A 23,799-nucleotide genomic window follows, 5' to 3' on the forward strand; every position below is an offset into this window, starting at 1 on the left:
ACATTTCTAGTGTGTATTTTTTTTCACAGTTGTCTTGATTTGTTGTGCGGTTTGCACTTGAAAAGTTGGTCGCCTCCGCGCCGGGTCGGTTTGCTTGGCATGTTGTGCTTGCACGCGCGCGTCAAAGGTCTCGTCAACGTTCTTGTCAAAGTAGCCGTTATTCGCTCCTTCGATTTTATCCAACAGTTGGGGCAAAACAAAATGCAGGAACGCTCCAAGAGCGGTCTGGTATCGCCAGGGAGGACAATGTTTGGATCCTCTGCAACAGTGTCTAACACAATTAAGTTTGATAACATGTATCATTAGTGTGTTAGTGCACGATACACAAACCGAATGTTGGAGGGCTAGATGCAACTTCGTCTTCCTCCGTTTATTTATATAGTGCGTGCGTGCGAATGGGAGCCGTCGATCCATTCGATGTTTCTTCGTCATCCGAGGATGAATCTGGTCCTTCATCACTGCTGCCATCATCGGCTACAGCGACTGGAGACAGCATCCACACACCGGCTAGTTCCCACCCAAAACAATAGCACTGTCAGCAAAATTCGCCTACCGGTGTGCTGTCACCACTTTGTGAGCTTGTCGCGTTTTTCCCTTCGCTCATTACGTGTGGCGACATTACAATCAACTCACGGCTAAGGCCAGGGGGTTCTGGGGATTCTACTTGGTGAAAACGATAGCCAGTATATAGAATAATAGTGGCAAATGAAGCCACCATTTACCTGCAACCGTCGGATTGCCCGGGTCGTCCCTGCCTTCGGTCAGCGCTGGGGTCTGCGCTGCCTGTTTATACGATTCTGTATAATAGATGACAGCGTCAGCAGTGTAATGTATATATAGTACAAGTCATTCAATACGTACCCTTTCGTGTGTCATTGCTATTTGTGGAATGGTTCTGCGCGTCCGAGTACGCCGTCTGTCGACATATACGACGTGTAAGGTACTGCAAATTATCCACCAAAATGTCGAGCTTACCGAGGTCCAGCCGATCCAAATCCGTCATTAACTTGTGCTCGCCGACAAAGAACTCATCGCCGCGCACACCTTTCTTGCTCTTGCCCGGCTTGATGTAGAAGAATTCATTGGACAGGCCTGCTAGGCGCTCGGAGGTCCAGCATGGGCGCTTGAGCTCCCTCCAGCGAGGTTGGAACGCCACGACGCGGGCGTTTGGCTGGAGCGAGGGAGATTTCGAACTGAACTGAAAATGAATGTTAGACGGATTTTGTAGGACATTTGCAGAACACGGCAATGCCATATGTATAGCCAATGAGAGCTAAGGTTTCTCAACAAACGGGACCAATCACTATTACGAATTTTGATGTCTGTGAGCCCGCCGGTGAAGCGCCGCTACCGTCGTCCAGCTAAGCTTCCCCCTTCGCCGCTTACGAGTTGATGCCGTCAGCTGAGGAACTGAAATTCTCCCCATACACGCAGTGAACGTTTTCACGGCCTCCTCGACAGTCTGAGTGGCGCGTCATAAGCCGGTACGTTTGCTTCCGCCTCAACGATGCCCATCAGATAACGGATGTCACTGAGATGCTTCTGTAGGTTGCGACTCGGCATATCTCTACCGTCCAGCATCTTAACAGAGGGGGGGGGGGGGGGTCTTCTTGGTAGCGTTCCCGCACTGCCACAACACCCACAACTGCCCAACCGAGCAGTCAGGGAGCCTGAAATCTGAGGGAACTCGACGAAGACGACCACCCCACATGAAGGTTGGGATAGTTGGTGGGCCATCCTCACCGAGTTGCCCACTGCCGTGATCATATGTACCTGTGTGAAGCTGCTGCAATATCTCCGTAACCCCAGCGGGGTCAAGGCACCGCTTTAACGCCTCATCTATCCCATCAAACGTCACGGTGTTAGCTCCAATCGTGCGCCTCTCCAACTCGCTAACAATATCTTTCACGGTTGCATGCCGCGTGGAGTCAATCCGCTCCATAGTTTTCAGAATTGCTTCTTGTAGGCTCTTCATTTTGCCCAGAATTGACACGTGTGGGGGCACACCTGTGGCTTGCAGGTGGGTGGTGGGTCCGCTAAACCCGCAGCGTACCTTTACTGACAACTGACGTAATAGGCGAGGGAGTTGAAATAGCGCTGACTCAAACAGTATGTGGTTCGCTGGTAAGTGTTCTCGCAGATATGACGCGTGGTAGACAATCGATGCCAAGCAGAATTCACCGTTGAATGTGAGGTGCAAAGGCAAACCAGGGAACACACACCCGATTGCTTCTTCGATCTGCTCGTCACGTTCATCAAAATGAGGTGGAAGCATCGCAAACTCGTGACTATCTGGAGGGAGTCCAGCCACCGTCGTTCCAACGTGCATACCACCTGCAGCTTCGTAGCGAAGGTAAGTGTTTTGTACGCCACCCAGCGACCATCCTGCTCGAAGATGCACAGATGTTGAGGAGGGGCACGCCGTGGATCCCGAGTCACAGAACGTTGCTGCGCCTTTGCGCATTGAATGCGAACCAAGCTCGTCTCGATCAACACTTCTCCGGCGCAATTCTTCAGCCACTGAATCAAATTGTAGGAGGCGCTGCAAGTATTTGCGGAACCGCTCGTACAGATTGCTGCCGGGAAATAGTTGATCGCCTTCATCGAACGCTGTAGTGGACCAGAAGATACCTAAGGCAAGTACTGGACAGATCGATGATCGGAGAGGATTGGCGTAAATGTGCCTGGGGTCGCGCGGCCTGCTACCATCTTGGTCGTTCGTTTGGTGTGCAAAATACACGCACAGTGCATCCCCACTCCACTCCATGTGTGCGTACCGTGTCCCAAAATCGTTAGCTGATCTGCACATCAGATTCCAGGCTACAATCATGTATGTCCGCGCGAAAATGATGTCGTTTGATGGAAACTTGAGAAGCTATTCACACAAGTAGAGATACAATTTAAACGACAGTGGATCATTGCCTGTCTTCGCGCGCACTTCACCTCGCGACGCAGCACTCGCCATCTCACGCTTCAGTCCTTTGAAGTAGTGGCGCAGGTCCTTCTCCATTTCGGGGGGGCATCTCGCGCCCATAGTCGCGATACAAATTGAAGAATCCTGCTCGATGGGTGTTGAGAGCAGAGTAGCTTAGACGGCTACCGTCGGGCTTTTGGAGGGTGAGGAGCCAAGTCATGAACACTTCGACGTGCAGGGCGTCAAACTGAGGGGGGAGGCGTGATTCGTCATCATCGAGAAGGGGTTTGAGGCGCCCACGAACTTGTTTAACAGAGAGCCCAGACAAATCACCTAGTCGCTCAGTAAATGCAGGTGACATGAGGTTAGGCTTGTTAAAGAATATCCACGTGATAAAGCGACCGTATGAGTTCTGGTACACAGCTCGGGAGCGGGGGGTCACCGTGTTGCTGTAGTGGGTCTAACTAGACTCACTACTTTAGCTTACACGTTGCGCAACGTGTATGAGGAAGCGTAAGTACTTAGTAATTACTTAGGTTAATTATATTTGAATACACAAATATAAGTTAACTTAGACAAGACTCCAAGTAGCTAGTTTAAGGTAAAATGAGAACTGTATTGTTTGTAAATTGATCTTCCTCTAAAATCTGCTAAAAACTGTTTATCATCTATGAAAGGGTTGGCAGCGGCTGGTTGTCAGAGCCCCGCTAATATGCATGTCTCTGATTGGTAGAAAGATGCTGCTTTCTACCAATAGGATCTTTGGGTATGTGTGGACCACTCTTTGTGGTGGCCCACTTCAATGTATCCATTGGTGTGTCTTACACCAAGGCGAGGAAGTATCTAAAACTTTTAACAGATAGGTTATCTGTTAAATTCACAAGTGGCTACAAGCCACTTGTGCGTGTAACCCCGTTACAGTTGCGCTTGATCTCCCCAACCTTTCTCTCTAGCTCGCTCCATTCCACCGTCTCCATGGTTTTTAGCCGTTTTTAGCCAATGAGGGAAAGCAGGAACTGAGTCCTGCAAATTTTGGTGCAAAGTGCTCTTTGTACTGGCTCTATACTGAAAGCCCCTTTATTAGGAGGTCCTCACGCTTTGCAATCGGGATTTCGCGAACAAATTGTCCTGCACAAAACGCTAGCAGGCAATTAAGGTCCTGTATTTTCTGGCGGTTGACAAAAGCACCTTCCACTTTCGATACAAATATGTGTCCCATAAAGTCTTCAAGATGCTATATTCTTGAAGTTCGACTTGCTTGCATCTCTATGTAAGCCTGCGCACAACCCATGCACACTTGTGAAGGAACGATGGGCGGAACCCCATCCTTATTTGACGTCAAATTTGTTTAAGCCTATACAAAAACTAAGTATAAAATTCCTTAACGTGTCTGATACAACATTAAGTTTCTTTTCTTATCGTGCCTTATACAACGTCTCGGGTAAAGTTGGAGAAATTGCTGGAGCGGAAGGAGATGCTGCTCGAGGCGGCGCTGGCGGCCAGCAGCAGGAGGACGCGCTCCTTCGCGGCTTCTGCGCCGTGCTGAACGGCAAGAAGGACGAGGGCCAAGTTGAAGAAGAAGAAGCAGGAGGAGGAGCAAGAGGAAGACATGAGCGAGGAGGACTCGAGTAAGGACGAGAGCGGAGGAGAGAGTACTGTTTCGGAGGACGAGGCGGAAGACGATGAAGGGAACGTGCTAAGAGAAACGCGATCAGCGCGTACAGCCAGCTGCCGGCGAGTGTGAAGCCAGGCTTAGTGCAGATCAGCTCCGCGGAAGACCTGCTGTCGAGCATGGATGATATTATCAAGAGTGAGGAAGAGGCGAATGAGGCAACGCAGAGGCGAGATGAGGGATCGTGCAGTGAAGACTGGACCGGTGGCGACACAGGCACAAACGATGGAGTCGTCGAAGCCACGCAGCTGCATTTCACATACGAAGAAGGCAGTGAAGGTGAAATCAACACCGCCGCCAAAACCTGACCCGGTGAAACAGATCCGACCGACTCCTCCAGTGGATGAAGCGATGGACTCGGAGGAGGAGGAAGACATCCTAGACTTGTTGTCGTAAGACCTTTGACGCATTTGGTGCAGCACCGACGCCTATGGATTCAGTGGGCTCTAATAATGAAGTGTTCCGGTGCGCTACTGCGGTTTCTGATAGTTATCCTGCTTTACAGATCTCGGTTAGTCTGTATGGATGGTCCGTGACAATGGCGCAAATGGCGGAAGTACACGTCGGTCAATTTACAGACTGAAAATGCTCCATAGCCAAGGCGATCGCAGCGCGGCAGCATTGTGGCGTCGACTTCGACTACGATGGCCTGGGCTAAATGTGCTGGAATTCCATAGTCGTCTGTTCCTTGAAGATAACATGCAGTAATATACGTGACAGCCCATAGACGCAGGACTCTGAAAGCGAATTTCATCACGGTACTTGCCTAGTGCTACAAAATCAAATAGTTCGCCCACTGGTCTACAGAACCAGCGCAGAATCGCTCTCATTTCCGTCACTTGATTCTACAGAACCAGCGCAGAATCGCTCTCATTTCCGTCACTTGATTCGCTGAAAGAAACACCAGAACTCGAGTCACCTATACTGATAGTGGGGCCACCTTCGCTGTCATTCAGGTCGTCAAGTTCAACGTCAATACTTGAATCATCTTGCTCAGACACGCTCGATCTGTAGCTACGAATACGCACTTCCCGCAGTTTGTAACCAGACGCGTTTGTAAAAGTCTTGGATACTAGGACGCTTGCGGCGTTCTGCGTTTCTTCTGTGACACCATCGCTCCGGCTCCTCGTAATCCTTGTCGATCACATAACACGCTCAAAAACGCATATTTTACTCATTTCAAGTCGGAGTGGCGTGTCTGTCGGTCTGTTGTCGTATTTCTTGGTGGCGAGGATGATATGGCGATAAGCAGTTAAAGTTTTGCACCTCACTTGAAGATCTCTTGAAGCGAGCGAGTATATTATAATGACTGATCTCACGCCAGCCATTACTACTACGGAAATTGTCTAGACAAGGGCGTCGTCGTGTAGAAGGTCGAATTTGGTACGACGCGCCATGCAAAAGTAGACTTCTCGGAGAACAGGTTCTGAAGGGCATTCCTTCTGAAATTTGGATCGGAGGGAGGTTGTAGCTCCTCCTTTATAAGTCGGACCATCATTGCTGTTGATGCAATTGCCGAACACTAAATCGCGTCGTTGAACTCGACATCGACCGTAGCCGGGAACGATGCAGTCAACCTACGTGCTCTTACCATCATCACTGAATGTTCAGACATAAGGTACTGGCGCGTCAAATGTGATGCTTTGGGTATTAGTTGAATCGTTCAGCATGCACCGAACTATTGAGCCAAGAGGTAGTGTCGCGCCTCTTGCTTTCACTAGTCCGGTAGCCAAGTCCAATTAATATTCTTCGGGGTATCCAGACTCCAGTAGGAATGTAAATGCCTCCTTATCTGACAAACTCATGCTGCAAAATATCTGGAATCCAGCGACTCCACAGACGAGTACGCTCGAGCTCTCTTCAAAAAGAGTGCACACGCTAGCCATTTTCAATACTGTCGATTTCTCCCCTGGTCGTGTATATCCATCCAGAGGCGCATCGATAGGTTCTTTGTCATCTGAGTGTGTACCATTATGGAACACATCACTCCAAAGTCGTCAACTCGCAGACTAGGAGTCCAAATAATCCCGATCTCATCCAGCTGCAGCGGACGCAAAGCATCGCCTAGGGGGTCAAAGCCAGCGTAGCACGCTGTGTATGCGATCTCTGGGTGCCGGCGGGTATGATCAAGCCCACTTGAAATGATTTGGCGATACGATATCATCGAATCATTATCAAAACACTCCGACAGCAGTGAAAACTGGTACAACAAGATCCTAATCGTTGGCCTCACTTCATCACTCAAATCGTAGCCAGGCAAGTTTCCAATCATTCGCTCCAAAACGAAGATACCTCTCCATTCTCCAAGGGCAGGCATTTTGTTCTCACTAGATAGGCGGTACTTCTTCCATTGCTCCTTCAAGATCGTCGCCGCTGCTCCAACGTCAGCAAGTTTTTCCGCGTATTTGATCTCATTGGCATTCGTAAATTCCAGGCGGACGGGGACCTCGACATCCAAACCCCGCTTTTCTTCGCTGCCAATTTTGGTCAAGCGCAGCAATTTTCCTTCCTTAAAGTTTTCAGGTATTCATCACTGGGGAGACGGCGTTGGTGTAGCCCAAAAAGTAAAAGCAAGTCGTACTCGTGCAGCTCAAGGTCCCGGAAACCCCGTAATTTGTCCATTGGAGCTTAGGCTCCCGACATATCTAACTGGGATTTTCTCCCCGTAAACTGGTTCTCCTTCCATGCTGATGCCTATTAAGCAGTATTTCCCTAGTAAATACCTCCACGCCGCGTAATCCTCCTGAGCCACGGCAGCTAGTAGCGCCAGGGCCTCCCTCACTTTCCGGGAATTATTTAGTAACTCTTGTCCATAATCTGTAACGCTCAACCTGGATAAGCACTCGTCGTGGCTCTCTCGGCCGCGCGGGCAGCAAGACGCGCAAACTCTGCGTCATAAAGGGCGACTTATTCCATTCTTCTTCCTTGTAACACTTGATGAGGAGGTGACGAACCAAAATATTTTGAAAAGGAGGGTCGCAACTTGTGGCCCGAGACGCTGACTACTGGTTATCTGGGAAACAAGAGCTTAAGCGGGAAAGCCGTTGGCATGGGGGATACGAAAGAGCATAGCGCAAAGAGAAACTCGAGTTGGCGCTCCAGGATTCTTCAAATTTGCGATTTCCACATCGATCATACAGGTAATGGGGGCAAAGTGGTCCATTTCGGTTATGGACCATTGTTATGAGGGTCCTTGCGTGGAAGGCAAGGTGCCGAATGGCAGCCCCAATGGGATGGTGGGCGGGTTGAAAAATCCGGAGCGCGTTATATCCTCTTGAGTCTTGCCCGATAAAAGCGTTTGGTTGGCCTTGAATTAGAGCTGAATGCCTTCCATCATCTTGTTCCGTTGGCTACGCTCACTGCCCGCGGAAAATACAATGATTCATCTTGAGACTCGGCCAAGAAATTGCATATGGATAATGTGTTCTTGAAAGCCTAGCTGCACACAGACAAACCCAGTGCTAACGTTGATACTAGTAATTCAGTAATGTAGTCGACTACCCTCGGAGACAAACGACGCGTTGCCCATTGGTCTGCACTTGCAGCGCAGGATCCAAGTTCACGGATATCGGGTCCGTAAGTGAGGCGATGAACGGCTATTAAAGCATGAAGTTTGATTTATAGCTGCTACGAACTTCCGTGTCCTCACACCGGTTATAGGAGCTAGTGCGCAGGTTGATTCAAGAACCTTTTCAAATACTTCTCGTAGATAGGGTAGCTGGGGCTCTTAGCAGCATTAGCACCCAGAGTATCAAGGCGAAGCGACTTGTACACGGTCTCGGGGCTTGGGAGGAAGCTCGACCAGCGTTCGAACAAAGCGTCGACATACCGCTGGTACAGCTTGTAGTCTGCGCTGTCCGAGCTCAATCCAGCGATCCCCAGCTCCTTGTACAGCTTGTCAGGGTAAGTCCCTGACGACTCCAACCACTTTTGCAGCCGCTGCGTTGGTGTCAGCTGGGAGGTTTTCGCCTGCGTCAACTTCAAGAATTTCTCGTAAATCGGGTAGCTTGGGCTCTGCTTCGCCGCTGTGCCCAGCTTGTCGAGGCGCAGCGACTTGTACACAGTCTCCGGGCTCGCCTGGAAGTTGGTCCAGCGCTGCAACAGCGCGTCGGTGTATTGTTTGTACAGTTTGTAGTTGGGGCTACTCTTAGCGCGTTCTCCCAATTTGGTGAGTCCCAGCTTGCTGTACACTTGGTCAGGGTAGACCGACGACGACTGCAACCACTTCGTCAGGAATCCGTCCTGCTTCGCCGCCAGCCACTTTCTCAGGGCGGCCTCTTGCTGGGTAGTGAGCTGGCTGTTCATGAGTTTGCCCGCTGCACGCCTCATTCGCCACAGTTGAAGCGTGTTGTAGCCGAGAAGTCTGTCCTCATCATTGTCGGAGAGATCATCGACCTCCGTCTCGGCGGCTCGAAGGTAACGACCATGTTCGCCGTTGGCCGTCTCGAGAGCGCGACCCGAGTCAGCCAGCACCACGATGGAGCAGGCATGAATCAGCGCCAGCGCCAGTAGCAGCACGAAGTAAGGTCGCATATTTAGTTGTGCTCGATCGGAGTCGTCGGTGATGGAACACTGGAGGATCAAATGACTGGCACGGAGCAAATTGAAGACTGGACTATGACACGCTCACCCGCAACACGCATGAGTGCGTGTTGCAGCTGAGCGCTTTATAGTCGAGCCGTAGGAACACATCGGCTGATCACTATCCTGCGGGAAGAACGAACATCGCATGAACTTCATGCGATGTGCCTTCATGATGAAGGCATTCATTGCAAGGGTTGGCGCGTAGGGTTGGAGCTCAGCCCAGACTCAATCCTTGCAGCGGAAACAGGTGTATGTACGGTTCACGAAGACCAGGAATTCCCTGGTCGCTGGCACTGCCAGCAGTCAGTGGCAGTGGCAGGGACACTGCAAGTGACTCGAATTACGAACTTTAAGTTGTACAGATCCTGGTAGTACATGTACCATAAACGGTGAAATGAAACACCCTCACAACGGCCTTCTTCACTGTGCATGTAGTATGTTTGTGGACTTCAAGCACGTTTTGATACAGTAGTTAACTTTACTTTGCAAAAGTTTACGCGCGTGGCGGGCAGCAGATCGCCTATCTCGATCTATCGATCTCCGCGACCAGTGTTTACACCAATCCAATTCAGAATCGTGCATCCGGCTACAACTTTAGAGAAGAAAGATAGCCGTGCGAGATGTGAGGGGCCCTCGCTGAGGATGACAATGTTTGGTCAATGAACAACTTCTGTGTAGGTATTTCGTAGTTGATACATGTATTTCATATCACGGAACTGCGGTGTTCTTTACTCCTCAACACGAAGAAGATGTGAAACAAAATGCAGTGGTAATCCCAGCGAAAATATACGTCGCGGAGAGCAGGAGGTGCAGCGAATGCGAGCACCCTGGAGATAACGTTGTTATCCAGAGATGACATAATAAGTTTCGGTGTCGTGTATTTCTTGGCTTTGCTCGCTTTTGCTGACGGGCCAAGACACTCAGAAACGCGAGCTTGTTTGGTGTCGGTAGCTTCAGTGGGCGACCAATTGGCGTGAGATGGCTCCCCTGAACGGGGGGATGAATACATTCAAACAGAAATGGCACGCACACATCGAGAAACTCCAGACTGCGGTTCACGTCTAGCATCCTCAGAAGTGCCTTCAAAGTTTTATGGACTCGTATGTCGCGAACTTCTTCGAGATGGACGCGTAGGCGATGCACACACTTCACGACTGGGTTTGCTACATTGCTCAAGTAACGAGAGAGCTCGAATCCATTTCCCCAGTCGCAGATTACCTGAGGAACCACCTCGTGTTTCGCACGATACTCGCTGAAATTCAGGCGCACGACTACGCAGACCCTAGAGAGCGACAGTTCTTCCAACACGGGGCAGCTTTAAAGGATTTCGTTCATGTCCAGCGTCATTCTTGGTCGCGAAAGGGTTAACCATCCTCAGAAACTGAGGCAGGCCACTTGAGATACGTATTGTACACATCCAAGGTAGGCTGCCCGTTCATCTCGAACCAGTGAAATGGAAAACCTGCCTTCAGCGATGCATCTCTGCCTGCAATCACGCATGGTAGGTCTCCGAAGCAAACATCCTTCTCAGGGTGATCTGACTCTAGAATAGCCATAAATCCGCGCATGTCTTCAGCGCTCAAGCATCAAACCCGGCCAGCGTTAGCGATTCCAACGAGGAATACGCGCGAGCTCGCTTCGACAATAAACCATACGCGAGTCACTCCCATCTATGGCCGCTGTTCCTGGGTGGTTTGGCCCCACCCAAAAACTTAGGTGTGAGGTGACGGGCTGTCTGGCAAACCATCATAGCTAACAGCATCGATTTGAAGTCGTACGCCATCACGAAATCTGAGAAATCGAGGTAGATCGTGTCTATCTGGCAGAACAGCTCAAGTTATTTATCAGCTGATCATCGGACCTGACCGGACGGCACCGAAACCAGCAGCCGGCTAACCGCACGAAATCCTTTAAAACCACGCGAGTGCGGCGACTGAAGACGCTCCAGAGCGCGGTAATGCAGATGCTGAGCGATCATGATGAAGACCAACAAGCAGACGGTCTCACGCTTCGTCCGGGACTGGCCTACAACCGTCGGCTCCACATCGAACCTTCCCGTGTTCCACCTCTTGGTCATAACTCGCCGACTGATCCCTAGCCACTTTTTCAGTAGCCTGGATGCTCTGAGCGGGGCTAAGCACCCGTCCACCTCTTGTAAGCGGAGGTCGAGAAAACAATCTCCACGGTGATTTTCCTCTCGTTTTCCGTTTGCAATTCTCCACTCAAAGCCGCAATTTCCTACAGCACATTTAAATACTCCTGGTCCGTGAGTTGCTGAGCCCCACAGAACCGGACGATATATTGTTCCAAAGTATCCGAATACTTCAACATGTCTTCCGCGCTCGAGAACGGTAGAATTGCACAGACAATACACGCAAATCGCACATCCGAAGCGGTAAATCGACAGACAATCAAGGAATCGCACAGGTAAACTGGTCACATGGTTGAAATCCACAGATATTAACATGAAAAGCACAGACAACTTGTAACTATTAAGTGGTTCACCTTAAAAGAGTACAGCCACAACTAGTATAATGTGAAGAGTCCCTACATCAGTGTGGATTTCAATCGATCTCAGGCCACTCCTTTCTTGGCCGATTACCGGTGACGCGTGGAGCTTTAGGAGAAGCGTTTTGGTAACCAGTTGCGGAGTAGAGCACTCGTCGACGAGTGGGGGCGTGTTGGTGAGGTGACGACTGGAGACGAGGTGACCAGTGGAGACGTGGAGACGTGGTGACGTGGTGACCGGTGTAGGCGAGGGGGCCAGTGGAAGCGAGGTGGCCAGTGAAAGCGAGGTGACGAGGGGAGGAGACTAGTGGAGACGGTTGGAGTCGTGGTGACAAGTGTGTATGAGAGTGGGAGAGACCAGAGATTACGCGCGTATCGTACAACTGGGTGAGCCTCTGTACTCTGGATTCTGCAGAAGCACTGGGATAATTCTTGGATATCAAGTTTTGTTGCACTCGCGTAGGCCACACGGCCCCAGCTCGTCGATGTCGAATTTGCGATGGTGTAGATCACACGATGGTAGAGCGCCGAATGCGGTGTGGAAGCAAAACGTGTAAGCTATATGGGAAATGCAAGTTCGTTATGAAGATTTGGTTGTGCGAGACGACCAACGCTTGTCAAGTATTTCACAACCGAATTGACCATGCTCGTGATGGCCAGTTAGACTGTTAAGGTCCTCACAACGCTATTATAACTGCCCAAATGAAGAAGTTCATTTTACAACAAGACGAATGTGCCATTCCCCCGCAGCTCATCCTAAGCAGCATGAGGCGATCAGTAGACATTGTGGAGCCGACGAGAGGCTACCCTACGCTGCGCCAAGTATCAAACTGCGCTAAATATTTACGGCGCTTACAAGGCACGAAGAATTCCGTTCATGTCGTACGCAAACTAGTTCGTGAACACGCAATTGACCCGACCGGAAATCTGAACAGAGCCTTTTGTTTTGGAAATCGAGAAGATGATGACGGACATGTGTTCATTAGCAAGGGTACTGACGACGACTCTTTCGTTGTCGGAGTAACCAGTCTAGCTCTGGTGAATGATTGTATTGAGTACGCGTCGTCGAGTCGATTCACGCTGTTTCATGCGGACGCAACGTTCAAGTTGAGTGATTTGGGGTATCCGCTGATCACGTGCGGCTACTCGGATTCTTCCAGGTCGTATCAGCTAGCTGCAATATTCATTGTTAGCCGCCGCACAGTTAAAGAATATGCGATGTGTTTAAGTGCATTTGTTCGCATGGTGAAACAAATACGGCCGTCATCTATCCTTCACATCGACGCGGTAATGGGGGATGCTGAAGATGCCCAACTTAACGGATTTCAACAGGTGTCGCCCTTTGATTCGGCTACTTGCTTGATGTGCTTCTTTCACGTACTCTACAACGTCCGCAAACGCACCAACCACATGCAGCTAAAACATCGGAGAGCTGTTATGGATGGAATTGTGAAAATACATTACGCAGAGAGCAACGCGTACTACGCCTTGAAGGATGGAATTTTAGGAGAATGGAAAGATATCCCGGAGCTAACGAAATTTACAAAGTATTTTAAGGAACAATGGCTCGACAGTCGTTATTGGCGGTGGCTAGTTTTTCATACGCCCGTTGGCTATGCAACTACGAATAATCCCTGCGAGACGTTCAACGCTATTTTGAAGAAGTATACCGGACGACGCAGATATTTCATGCAACGACTTCTCTCGGTCACCATGACAGTCATTCAGGACGCAAACATTCATACACCCACTGCGGATACCAAAATCCACGCACCTACGACTGCAGCGTCGAAAGCTGCAGCATCAATGATTGCTACCGGGCGTATTGTTGTCTATGCTGCCGACAACCCGACTTTGTGCCGTGTGAAGCAATTTCCTAAAGCCGATGACAACGAAGTACAAGAGTTAGAGGATCTCTCCCTCGCACTGGACAGCCCGTTTAATACCGGTGCTGAATCGACGGAGCAAGATGAAACTGAACTCAGTGTAGGACACGTGCTTCTTGTTCGAGAGCAACGCAGTCGTGCTGCGCGTCTGTACAACAACGTGGTCACGTGGTCATTATGGTATGCACACTCTGTCACGATGCCTGAAGATGGGTGGATTGTAGATGTTGGGAAGTGCGTCTGTGGGTGTAAATTTTACACCAAGTTCAAGACGTGTTGCCACATCATTGTCGGCCGAAAAGCAAAGCGACTTTCGCGCCCTGGTGTCGAGGATAAGTCGGAAAAGCTCTTCAACCGACAAGTTAGAAAGGCTAAACCCACATCATCAGCAAAGAAGCAGAAGCAAACACAACCAGATCACGCTACGGACGCGAAAGCACTAACGCTTACAGACCCGAGTCGAGGGCGTCCACTGCTCGCTTCACGCGCGTTGGATGTGCAGTATATACTTTGCACGGATACATAGGCCTGTTTGCCGTCTGGGTGGAGCGAAACAGGATACGAAGCAGCACCGACGCCAAAGCTAGTACCATTACCTAATTCATGTCATCCGTTCGTGTATCGAGTTTGTAGTGTTTGTGTGGTCTCATCGCTGCAACCGTGTTCACCTTCTCTCCGGGCACCTACTTTGCATAGGTAATGTAGTTATTAGTATCGCTGTTCTCTTATTTTCCGCCGGTCACCTACTTTCTGCCGGTCACCTACTCTCTGTCTGTCCCCTCTTTTATGCCAGTCACCTATTCTATGCCGGTCACCTACTTTTTGCCGGTCACTAATTTTATGCCAGTCACCTAAATGCATTAGTCCTTCGCTAGTCCAGTTCAGCAAATTAATTGAAATTATCTGCTAAATGCTGTTGTTTACCCGAAACTCAACTCTACAAATCGAACTCGTCGTCCATCTCGTCTTCGCTTTCCTCGCTCATTTCACTGCCGCTTGCGCCGTTCATCACTTCGTCTCTCTCTTCTTCCATGCTCTCCTCCGCCGAGCTTTCGTCGATCTCACTCAGATCGCTGTCTTCCTCGTCGTCACCATCTTCCTCGTCGTCATCGTCCTCTTCATCGTCGTCATCGTCCTCTTCATCGTCGTCCTCGACGTCGTCGTTGGGATCCTCTCCGTCCTCGTTGTCGTCCTCTTCGCCCTCCTCTGCATCACGTGCGCGGGCTCGGGGGGGGGGGGGGGGGGGGGGGGGGCTGATGCTCATTGCGATGCTCACGGCCAATGTGCTTTGTGAGGGAGTTTCGAATGTTGTAGCTGCTGTCGCAGTTAGGGCAGGGAAATGTCCCTCGGGTAGTGCACGCAGATTTGTGTTCTCTAAGGTCGCGGTGAGAATAAAACATGTGCATGCAATTCTTGCAGCCGTAGGTTTTAAACAGAACAGCCTCCGTTGCATTTGGCTTTTGCGGAAAACCTATCACCCGTACGTAGCAGTGAAGACGGATATTCTCCTCTTCGTACTTGGCTCCTGCATGAGCGAGATCTCCACGGAACAAAAGGAGATCGCCTCGGCTTAGTAGCAACGTAACTATTCCACCCTTTTCCACTGGACCTCCAAAGCAACCCGGATAAACATGTATGGCTGTATTATCCATTAACGCCACGATCACCGACCCTTGCACAACTCTATGGCGTAAAAATGCCCGCGTGATCTCAAAAGTCGGAAAGTCTTGATGCGGTGCCTGCGTTCTACCTCCTGGTAGCGATTTCATTGCATGCCACGTACCTTCATTCACTTCCCACTGGGTATTAGCTGCCTCCACAAGTCCGGCCACCACGCTATGAATGTTTGCCAAACCATTGCTATTCAAGTCTAAGTTCGCCTGGCCCCGATAGGGGTCAAGCCTCTTCGCATGAACCTTGCGAAATACAGGCTCGAAGTCCAAATGCTCAACTTCATGTAGAGCCTCATCGCACAACGACCCACGAAATACCTTTCGTTTGATAGTGTACCCAACGTTCCACAAGGCAGCCAAGTCCCCCATAGAGAAACCCAGTACCATACTTCTTCGATAAAAAAAGCTTGTTTAGTGAATGGTTGCTATGGAAACCGACAGCTAAACCTCCGCCTCCAACAGCGGCGCAATGCGCGGTGGACGGTACGCCTGCTGCGACGCGTCACAACGCGTCGCCGATGTGAGGCGGAGGTGACTGACTGCGGGGAGTGCGGGGCGGCGGCGAGCGCGGGGCGGCGGGTCCCGGAAAGGACCGAAAACGCGTGCGCGCCGTGGTGGAGAAAGGTAAGTGAGAGGGCCAGAGTTGCTGAGCTGCGGCACTGCGTATTGTGTATCTGTGGATTTAACGTATCTGGCTCTGTGCATTTCCTTATTTTGTATGTGCGGTTAACCTTATGTCTCCGCGCTCCCACATCATGCTCTCCAAATTTCACACCGTGTTTTGCAACTAATCCAACTGCTAAAAGCGCCAAGGGGTGAGCAGACGCACCAGGTGGGTCTCTTCGGCGCGTCCCAGCACCCCCCCCCCCCCCCCCCCCCCCCCCCCCCGGCTGTGCAGAAGCGCCGTGTACGAGACTCTACTACGAAAGACGGCGCGCCACGGAGATAAGAAGTCCCGCTTCTCCTCACATTATTATCCTATCTATGTTGCTTGGTCATTTTTAAACGGTTTTCAAAAAGATGGGACAGTTGGTTGAATGTTGCAGCAGAACGTAATGTTGCGCCAATGTAGCTAAATTAAGCTATAGCGTAAAATTGCCGACAGCCGCCGACAGGGCCCTGATTGGTCGGTACGTCGAGTCTGATTCGCTAAAACCCAAAATCATCTCATTCGCTGAAAGTCTCAAGACGAGTCCAGAGGGCCGGTACGGCGCACCACAAAGAAAAATGCCAGAGTAGCACAAGCCGTGGCGCCAGTATGCACGGGGCGTTCGCGTGCGGGGGGGGCTCGCACCCAAGAGGCAGCAGACACAGTTGGGTAAGGCTATGACTCGTGAATTTTGCTTCGTGTTAGTAACGTTTTGCTTCCTTGTGCTGCAGAGCTGACTGTTGAAAATGTTGCTGAAAGGGGGGGTGAAACTTGGTGTCAGGCTTCGTTGTTCCGCCCCCAACTCGTGTCGTACCTTTCGACGCCTCTAAACTTGGTGCACACCTCGTTGTACGGAGGCGGCATTGGCTTGATCCATCATGGGTAATAAATGCGGATGACTGTGATAGTGTGTTCAGTTTGTTGTGCTTTGATACTGGCTTATTAGGCATCTCCAATTCTTCGAGGACGATGAAGTGGGCGTCGGCATCTTGGCGTTGAGGGCCGCGCTTGTGCACGACCGCCTCGAGCTGCATCTTCGATGAAAATACGGCGGACGAGACTTCGGCGTCGACGGTTGAAGTCAGCTACCATTCGCGACGGCAGGTTTTCGGCCGGCTCTTCGGTGGATTCCCAGTCCACGAAGTAGACGCGCCGACCACTGCGTACGTACGAGCCTAAAATCTGCCGTACGTATTATGTGCGTGCTGCAGCCAAGCTTCCAGTTGGCTGCCCTTGGACTTGGCGGTGGTGCCATCTCCAAGGGAGTTGAAGGACCGGGGATCCAGATGACGTCATTGTCATACCCCTAGCTGATTAAGGCAGCATTCAAGCTTTTCGCTTCAGCTGGGGTTGTAGCAGCGAATGCCGATGCGGTCACCTCTGCAACAGCGACCCCCTGTTCCTTCGCTTCTGCGGCGACTTCAAGCTCAGCAGCGTCTGAGGGATCAGCGGCTACACCGCTGGACGAGGACGGTGCTGCCTCGATCACAGGACACCGTTCTTCGTTCAGGAACGTCGAGCTCCGCTAGGTTTTCACGTGGCACCCCTCGATGGGGCCTCGAGCGGGTTCACGGAGCGCTCGAAATGCCTCGGCCAAGAACGCAGGTAGGTCACCGCCGTGGAGATTGTCTCGAGCTGCGAGGCGAAGTAGGCGAAGCGCCTCGTTTGTAGCCGTAACATTGGTGAAGTTTTGTAGAAGAAATGAAGCATACCCCTTGCGGCTGGGCATCGTTTACCGTCTTCAAAAATGGGTAAGTGGCACCACCTTTCCTCTTTGTTGTAACGAATGACTGGATTTATTTTTGACGTTTTCTAAGCGATAAAATAGTGAAGAAAAAATGCTGCAAAACTCTTGTGCTATCTTTTTTCTAAACAAAGTGTTTCGTTGACTCAGGTACGGGGTCGAAAATCATGTCGATGGCAAGGCGTCCACGGTACGCTTCGATGAGCTCTTGAAAAGCTCCATCTCGGTGCAGCAAACGAAGTTGTTTGAGCAGACCCAATCCAAAGTTGCGCTTTATGCCTCTCTCTTTGAGAAACTTGTACATGGTGGTCTGTGCCCGGTTTCCAGCCTGCATAACTAGGGCGGAGTACCTCTCATCGGACGGATCCTGCCGAAAGCCTTGAGGTAAGAATAGCTTCATGAATCCGACAATTTGTTTTGACTGAGACTTGTATTGTCGGTCATCACAGACCTCCCACAGACGCAGTGTTTTCGTGTACCACTCGAACCACGTCGCAGCAGGAGACTGAGATGCACTTCTTCTCTTCGGCTTCGATGATGACTGCGTCGCAGTGGCAGGTGTAAATACAGAAGATGTCGTGTCGGGATTTGAGATTTCAGCAGTCTCGTTGTTCGATTTTCTCTTCTCCTGCTCAGCCACACGAGCAAACAAACTCTTGTTTTCGTCAATAAGCTATACAATGACAGCATTCTGGTGGTTTATCAGTTCCACCTCACGTGTGATCGTCCTCTCCTCGTCAGCGCTGACCTCACTTCCTTTGCGATTCAGCTGCACACTCCACGCAAGTAATTCAGACATCCACACCTTGAGGGAACAAGGCAAATTCACATTCTCGATGTGTATGGCCTCACGGGGTACCACTCTTTGACCTCAGGAAAATGCTGGATTAATGAAGCCACAACAAGGTCGGCAACTTGCTGATCGATGGTCAGGGCTCTGTCTTCGAGAGTCATGTTTGACGCGAACAGAATACGCGCCAGCTTGCGTAGCTTCATTCTCGTTGCGGAATCGAAAGTAGCCAGCGAAGGTACGGTGGGGTTATCATTTGGTTTCCAATCGCTGGGAACTTTCGAACTTTCCTGTCCTCATTTGTGGTGTTGAAAACGTATGCGAACGCTTTGTTGGTAGCCGTCATGCTCCAGCTACCACGGTCAAAAATCCACTGCGGGTTCAGAGCAGAGTCAGCATTTGCGTGCTGCGCCCCCGACGGAATGAACGTGACGACAGGCCATCTGACACTCCAGCTTAAGCCTGGTGCTCACTTGCTCCCTTCAGAATCCGGTTGACGTATCCTTGCATTTTTTGTGGGGTGGTTGAGTGAGGCTGCGTCGTGGTCTCTGACGTGATACGACCTGGAATTTCGTCATCTCCACAGTGAAGAAGAGCGTCCGATAGCGGCATCTGATCCAGCATTGGAGCAGTCTCGTTGACCTCGGTGGCCTTGACATGCTCAAAGTCGAGGACGGACGGAACTGGAAACGCTTGCATCGCTAGCGTCATCCCGATAGCGTGTAGAGGACACGTAATAAACGATTTCTTGTCTGGGAAGAGAGAAATACCTTGTTCTTCAGACGTCTTGGCCCTGATCAGACGAATGAACAGTATATTGCCCGAAGACAGCGACATGTTGCTCAGGAGTGCAGCTGTGGTGAAGTGATTTTCAAGTTTTCGAGAGAAGGAAGTGATAGATCCAGACTGTGTCACAAATCCGCAAGACTGACGGACCTGGATCCCGACCCTGGAAATGGAGGTATATTATTACTGATGGTGGATTATTACTAGCGATGGATCTGGGCTATGGAAAGCTTTGCGAGATGCATGGAGTGTGTGAAAATAATATTCAAGGGGTCCCGAAGACGATGCAGGGCACGAGGATGCTCGATCCAAAGGTTAGAGGGATCTGATTCCTGGATCCAACCTGATTCCTGGATCTGGGGATATGCTTTGGATCTGAGACTGTGGTCTGTCAGAGGTAATCAAGAGACACGCAAGGAAGATAAACAGGCCACGTAGAGTCAGTAGACAGTGATGAGAAGATAGGATCGATAGGAATGATAGGACTTTGGGATAGGACCGGACTTAACGGTAAATCAGAACCGAATTTGCTTTGGACACCACAAGACCTCCCTCCCTCGCCTGGATCCGGGAACTACATTGACCCTACACGGCGTAGAGAGGTTAACGGTAGGAGATCTAGTGTTGGTTATTAATTCTGGATAATATATTGGCCAGATCCAACCTCCTAGTGATCCATCCTAAGCCTAATCCACCCGAGTTCTCGACTTGGCCGGTGGATCCCTTCGGTTCTCGCAACCCAAGATCCCGTCATAGGAGACGGCAAGTACGACAAAGGAAGATCTACGAAGGCAAGAAAAGGCGTCACAACACATACAAGGCACCCCTACAGCCGGATCCAAGTACACGGGTATTGGATCTGGAGTATATACCGCGAGCAGAGTGAGGATTTCCACACTGCTCCACCCGGATCCCCGCGTCTCGCCAAGGCAATCCTTCTCCACCGCTTGGACTCTTCGGAAGTTACCAGAAGAGCAAGATCCAGCCCTACCAACGGGTACACAAGGTGAGAAGTTCAGCACAGATCACGGATCATCGGGGGACCCCCTCCGTTAGTCGGTGTCCGGGCGCTATTGGGAAGTTGGATCTAACAATCTCCCAGATTTCGCGGATCCCGCTACACCACACAGCATCTTGGTACTCATTGGCCGAACTCTCGTCGTAGTAAAGACCATCTAACAGAGAGTGCAAGTCATCCTTGGTGCACGCAGGTGCCTTTTCCACCGTTTCTCCCTGCTGTCGCTCCATGCAGTAGCGTTCCAGGATGCGACCTATCTTGCGTAGCCGCTGCTCGATGACATGACGGTTCTGGGGAAGTCTTCGAGCAACCAGTTCTTGACGTTGCGGTAGTAGCTCATGACGATGTTGCGCTTGCGCAGCTCGCCACCGCGCCCTTGAGCAGAGGCGAGAAACATGGCGAATCGGACTAACAGCTTCACGAACACCGCGCCGTTGCTGTCTGCCAGAAAGACCCCACGAACGAAATCCATCGTGACGTTGTCCTTTGCTAAGAATGCCTTGAAAACGCTGATCGCCGTCGACTAGACCCTCTTCATATTTTCAGGGGTACGATCTTGTAGACTCAGTGTTTGTATGTCTGTCTGCTTGATATCCGGTAAATGAGCGAATGGTTTGTTTTGAGTATTGACGGACAAGTGTCTGGCTGTCGTTGCTGACATTATGCGTCGGCCACGTGCCGCACGTTGTAAACCTAACCCTACCGTTGATAATTGGTCAAATTCATGGACAGTCGTTAGTGATTCGCTGAAAAACCGTACCGACTAATCGCACTGGCTCTTGTGATTATACTGAAGACAAATTACTTGCTATCTGTCGGCCATCCGTAAATTAGGGGGGGGGGTCAGAATTAGCTTTTTGGCCGACATTTTCTGACCGAAATGGTCACCATATTTCTTATGGTCAGCGGACATAGCATTTTGCGAAATGGTTCAGCTGCTTGGGAGAACGATTTCCGAAATGACCGATCATTTCTAAAATGGTCGGAAAGGTCGGTCATCCGGAACGGCAACTTTCCCCTCAGTCTTGAATTTCCCCGCGCAGCGCACACCTGGAATGGCGGTAACTTACCTCTTGCCCACGTGCACAAGTACGGGCGTTGATGTAGCTCGCCACTCGTATAACACGAGTCGTGTTAGATAAAAGAAATCATGCTACATGTATTGCGTTGGGTTTTAATGCCTGATCAAGTTCACGATCTACTGCTAGAGCCCTACCCAATGCATTTCGGGGATCAATTGCTGTCGTTCGAAAGCTGTGTTGTCTTTGCGTTAGTAGACGGCTTGAAGGTGGTGGATAGCACGCCGGTCTTCTCCATGAGCCAGAGCATTTTTCGCTTTCACTCCACTTTGTGCCCCCTCCCCCGGATGGGAGCCGCAGTACTACCGGTAGGAGTAGCTCATGTCCTATCCACTTTGACTTTACCAAGTAATACACTTTGACCATGTTTGTTTGTTTCGCATTGATGTCTCTTAACTTCTTTGGTTAACGACAGCCAGGTTTGGCATTCTGCAGACACTACAGCGTGCCATCTCTGTGTTGATGTTTCCATCCGCCCGACTTGCGACGAGGATTATTCGGACGACGATGACTCGGACAGCAACAACAGCTGGGAATGACAGCGAAACCCACTGGGAGGATGGTGTACAGTGCGCGCGGAAATTATGGGCAAAAAACGTTTTTCAGTCGCATATTTACCAAATCAACGCTAATAAAGCTATGATTTTTACCTAATGATCAGCAGCGCTTGGCGGTTTGTTTGCGGTGTCGCTTGCTCGAATCCGACACGTGGCGGCGGAGATGCACTCCAAAATCTGTTCTCCCCAGTACCCCCCAATTCCAACGGTTGCAGCTGACACGAGCTTCTTGGTGGCTTTTGCTTACTAGTATGGATAGAGGAAGCACTAACGGATGTTGCTATGCCATTGCAGTCTTCAAATTAACGGTTGTAGATGGGGAGAGGCAAAGCGCTGACTGACATCGAGAAGGGTCAGATAGTAGCCTACCGGGAAGGCAACCTGTCCACTAATGCAATTGCATAGCGCGTGGAACGCTCGTGGAAGGTGGTGGACAGCTTCCTGCGCCACCCGGAAGAGTACGGCACGAGAAAGTGCACTGGGAGACCCAGGAAGCTGACACCTACCGCCGAGCGCTGCCTGCTACGTGAGGCTTCAAAGACAGGTGTGAGCGCTAGATCACTAAAAGAAAGCCTCCAGCTTCCGATTTCAGTGCGCAGAGTGCAGGAGGTGCTGCACGACTCGGATAACATGGTGCACGAGAAGCGACTGGCGTGCCCAGCGCTAAAACCCGAGCACATCGCGGCCAGGTTGAAGTGGTCAAATCAGTTTGTGGAACATGGGCGCAAATGGAACAGCGTGTTCTCGGACGAGAACAAATTAGCCTAGATGGTCCTGATGGCTACCAATATTATTGGAGGGATCTTAGAAAGGAGAAACAGATCTACTCTAACCGACAGTCTGGTGGTGGAAGTGTGTTCGTGTGGGGCGCTTTTAGTGCGAAGGGGAAGTGTGAGTTGGAGTTCCTGGAGGGCAAGCAGAACGCTGAGAAGTACATCATCACGTTGGGTGACTACCGGTTCCCGTTTGCGCACCTGTATCACGGGCTAAACTTCCAGTTCCAGCATGACAATGGCTCCATCCACGCGGCGAGAGCTGCCAAGTGGTATTTAGAGGATCGAAATGTGCGTGTCATGTGGTGGCCTGCTAAGTCTCCGGACTTAAATACTATTGAAAACTTATGGGGGGTCCTAACACGAGCTGTGTATGTCAACGACAAGCAATACGAGACCAAGGCGGACCTTGTCAAGGCCATTAAGAAGGCATAGAACGAAATTCCGACGTCGACGCTTGTAAACCTAGTGGGATTGACGAAAACGGTGTCGCTTGACTACATCGCGTCCTTATTCCACGCGCTGGCGACGGCATACGCAGAGTCCAACGAGAGCTTCGGCGATATGGCGGACGAGGCCGCCACGCCCGGTAGGCTTAAGGAGCAGGTGTCGCAGGGCAACGGCGGCTAGGAGCTCGTGGCGGACCAGCTGGACGCCATCTTTAAGCGCCTGTCGGGCACCCGCGCCCCGCGCTCAGCTAACGGTGTCAATGAACTAACTCGTGCAGCTTGTGTTCGTCGTAGGCACGAGCTGCTGAGTCTAAGCCGATGGCAGTTTGGGCATCAACTGTTTGCTGCAGGCCGTCGACGCGATCGAGCTAGCGCCTCTGCAAGCCACGCTTTGCCGCTCCGTGCTAGCACCAAAACAAATCGAATTTCCAGCGATGTTAAGCCTCCCGAGATCGCTTGGAGCGTGCTGGGCTGAGTAAACACCAAGTGTTTGCGCTGAACCTGACAGCGACCAATGCCATGGGCAAACCGTGTCAGAGTCAGGGGCGAAAGAACACTTTACGGAGGACGGGCGGGTGCAAAGTGGGAAATGGTGGAGCTGGCAAATACGTCGAGTCCTATTTCGCCCAGCTTTTCCGGATAAAACCACGGTCAGAAGCTCGACTTTGCATTTTTCTTTGGTCAGGCATAGACAGTAGCTGGATAGGCGTTAGGTGG

General features: G+C 50.9%; 5 protein-coding genes across 5 annotated transcripts; 1 reads left to right on the forward strand and 4 right to left on the reverse strand.

Moving 5' to 3' along the window:
* Positions 1–175: 175 nt before the first annotated feature.
* IUM83_02027 (uncharacterized protein) lies at positions 176–3,034 on the reverse strand (the record flags this gene model as incomplete). Its single annotated transcript, XM_067925923.1, has 5 exons — positions 176–271; positions 554–651; positions 723–797; positions 862–916; positions 2,939–3,034. 5 exons carry the CDS (start codon positions 3,032–3,034, stop codon positions 176–178), a joined length of 420 nt encoding a protein of 139 aa, XP_067800924.1.
* Positions 3,035–8,249: 5,215 nt separating this feature from the next.
* IUM83_02028 (putative secreted RxLR effector protein) lies at positions 8,250–9,119 on the reverse strand (the record flags this gene model as incomplete). The annotated part of the gene is made up of 1 exon (XM_067925924.1): positions 8,250–9,119. One exon carries the CDS (start codon positions 9,117–9,119, stop codon positions 8,250–8,252), a length of 870 nt encoding a protein of 289 aa, XP_067800927.1.
* A 5,382-nt stretch (positions 9,120–14,501) lies between these two features.
* IUM83_02029 (Testis-expressed sequence 10 protein) lies at positions 14,502–19,257 on the reverse strand (the record flags this gene model as incomplete). The annotated part of the gene is made up of 2 exons (XM_067925925.1): positions 14,502–14,770; positions 18,894–19,257. The coding sequence occupies 2 exons, from the start codon at positions 19,255–19,257 to the stop codon at positions 14,502–14,504; spliced, it is 633 nt and encodes a 210-aa protein (XP_067800928.1).
* Positions 19,258–20,477: 1,220 nt separating this feature from the next.
* On the reverse strand, positions 20,478–20,696 carry IUM83_02030 (uncharacterized protein; the record flags this gene model as incomplete). Its single annotated transcript, XM_067925926.1, has 1 exon — positions 20,478–20,696. The coding sequence occupies one exon, from the start codon at positions 20,694–20,696 to the stop codon at positions 20,478–20,480; it is 219 nt and encodes a 72-aa protein (XP_067800621.1).
* A 1,794-nt stretch (positions 20,697–22,490) lies between these two features.
* On the forward strand, positions 22,491–23,068 carry IUM83_02031 (putative retroelement; the record flags this gene model as incomplete). The annotated part of the gene is made up of 3 exons (XM_067925927.1): positions 22,491–22,549; positions 22,669–22,924; positions 23,021–23,068. The coding sequence occupies 3 exons, from the start codon at positions 22,491–22,493 to the stop codon at positions 23,066–23,068; spliced, it is 363 nt and encodes a 120-aa protein (XP_067800620.1).
* Between the last annotated feature and the right edge of the window lie 731 nt (positions 23,069–23,799).

The sequence above is a fragment of the Phytophthora cinnamomi genome (genome assembly GCF_018691715.1).
Source record: "Phytophthora cinnamomi strain GKB4 chromosome Unknown Contig0, whole genome shotgun sequence".
Taxonomy (NCBI): Eukaryota; Oomycota; class Peronosporomycetes; order Peronosporales; family Peronosporaceae; genus Phytophthora; species Phytophthora cinnamomi.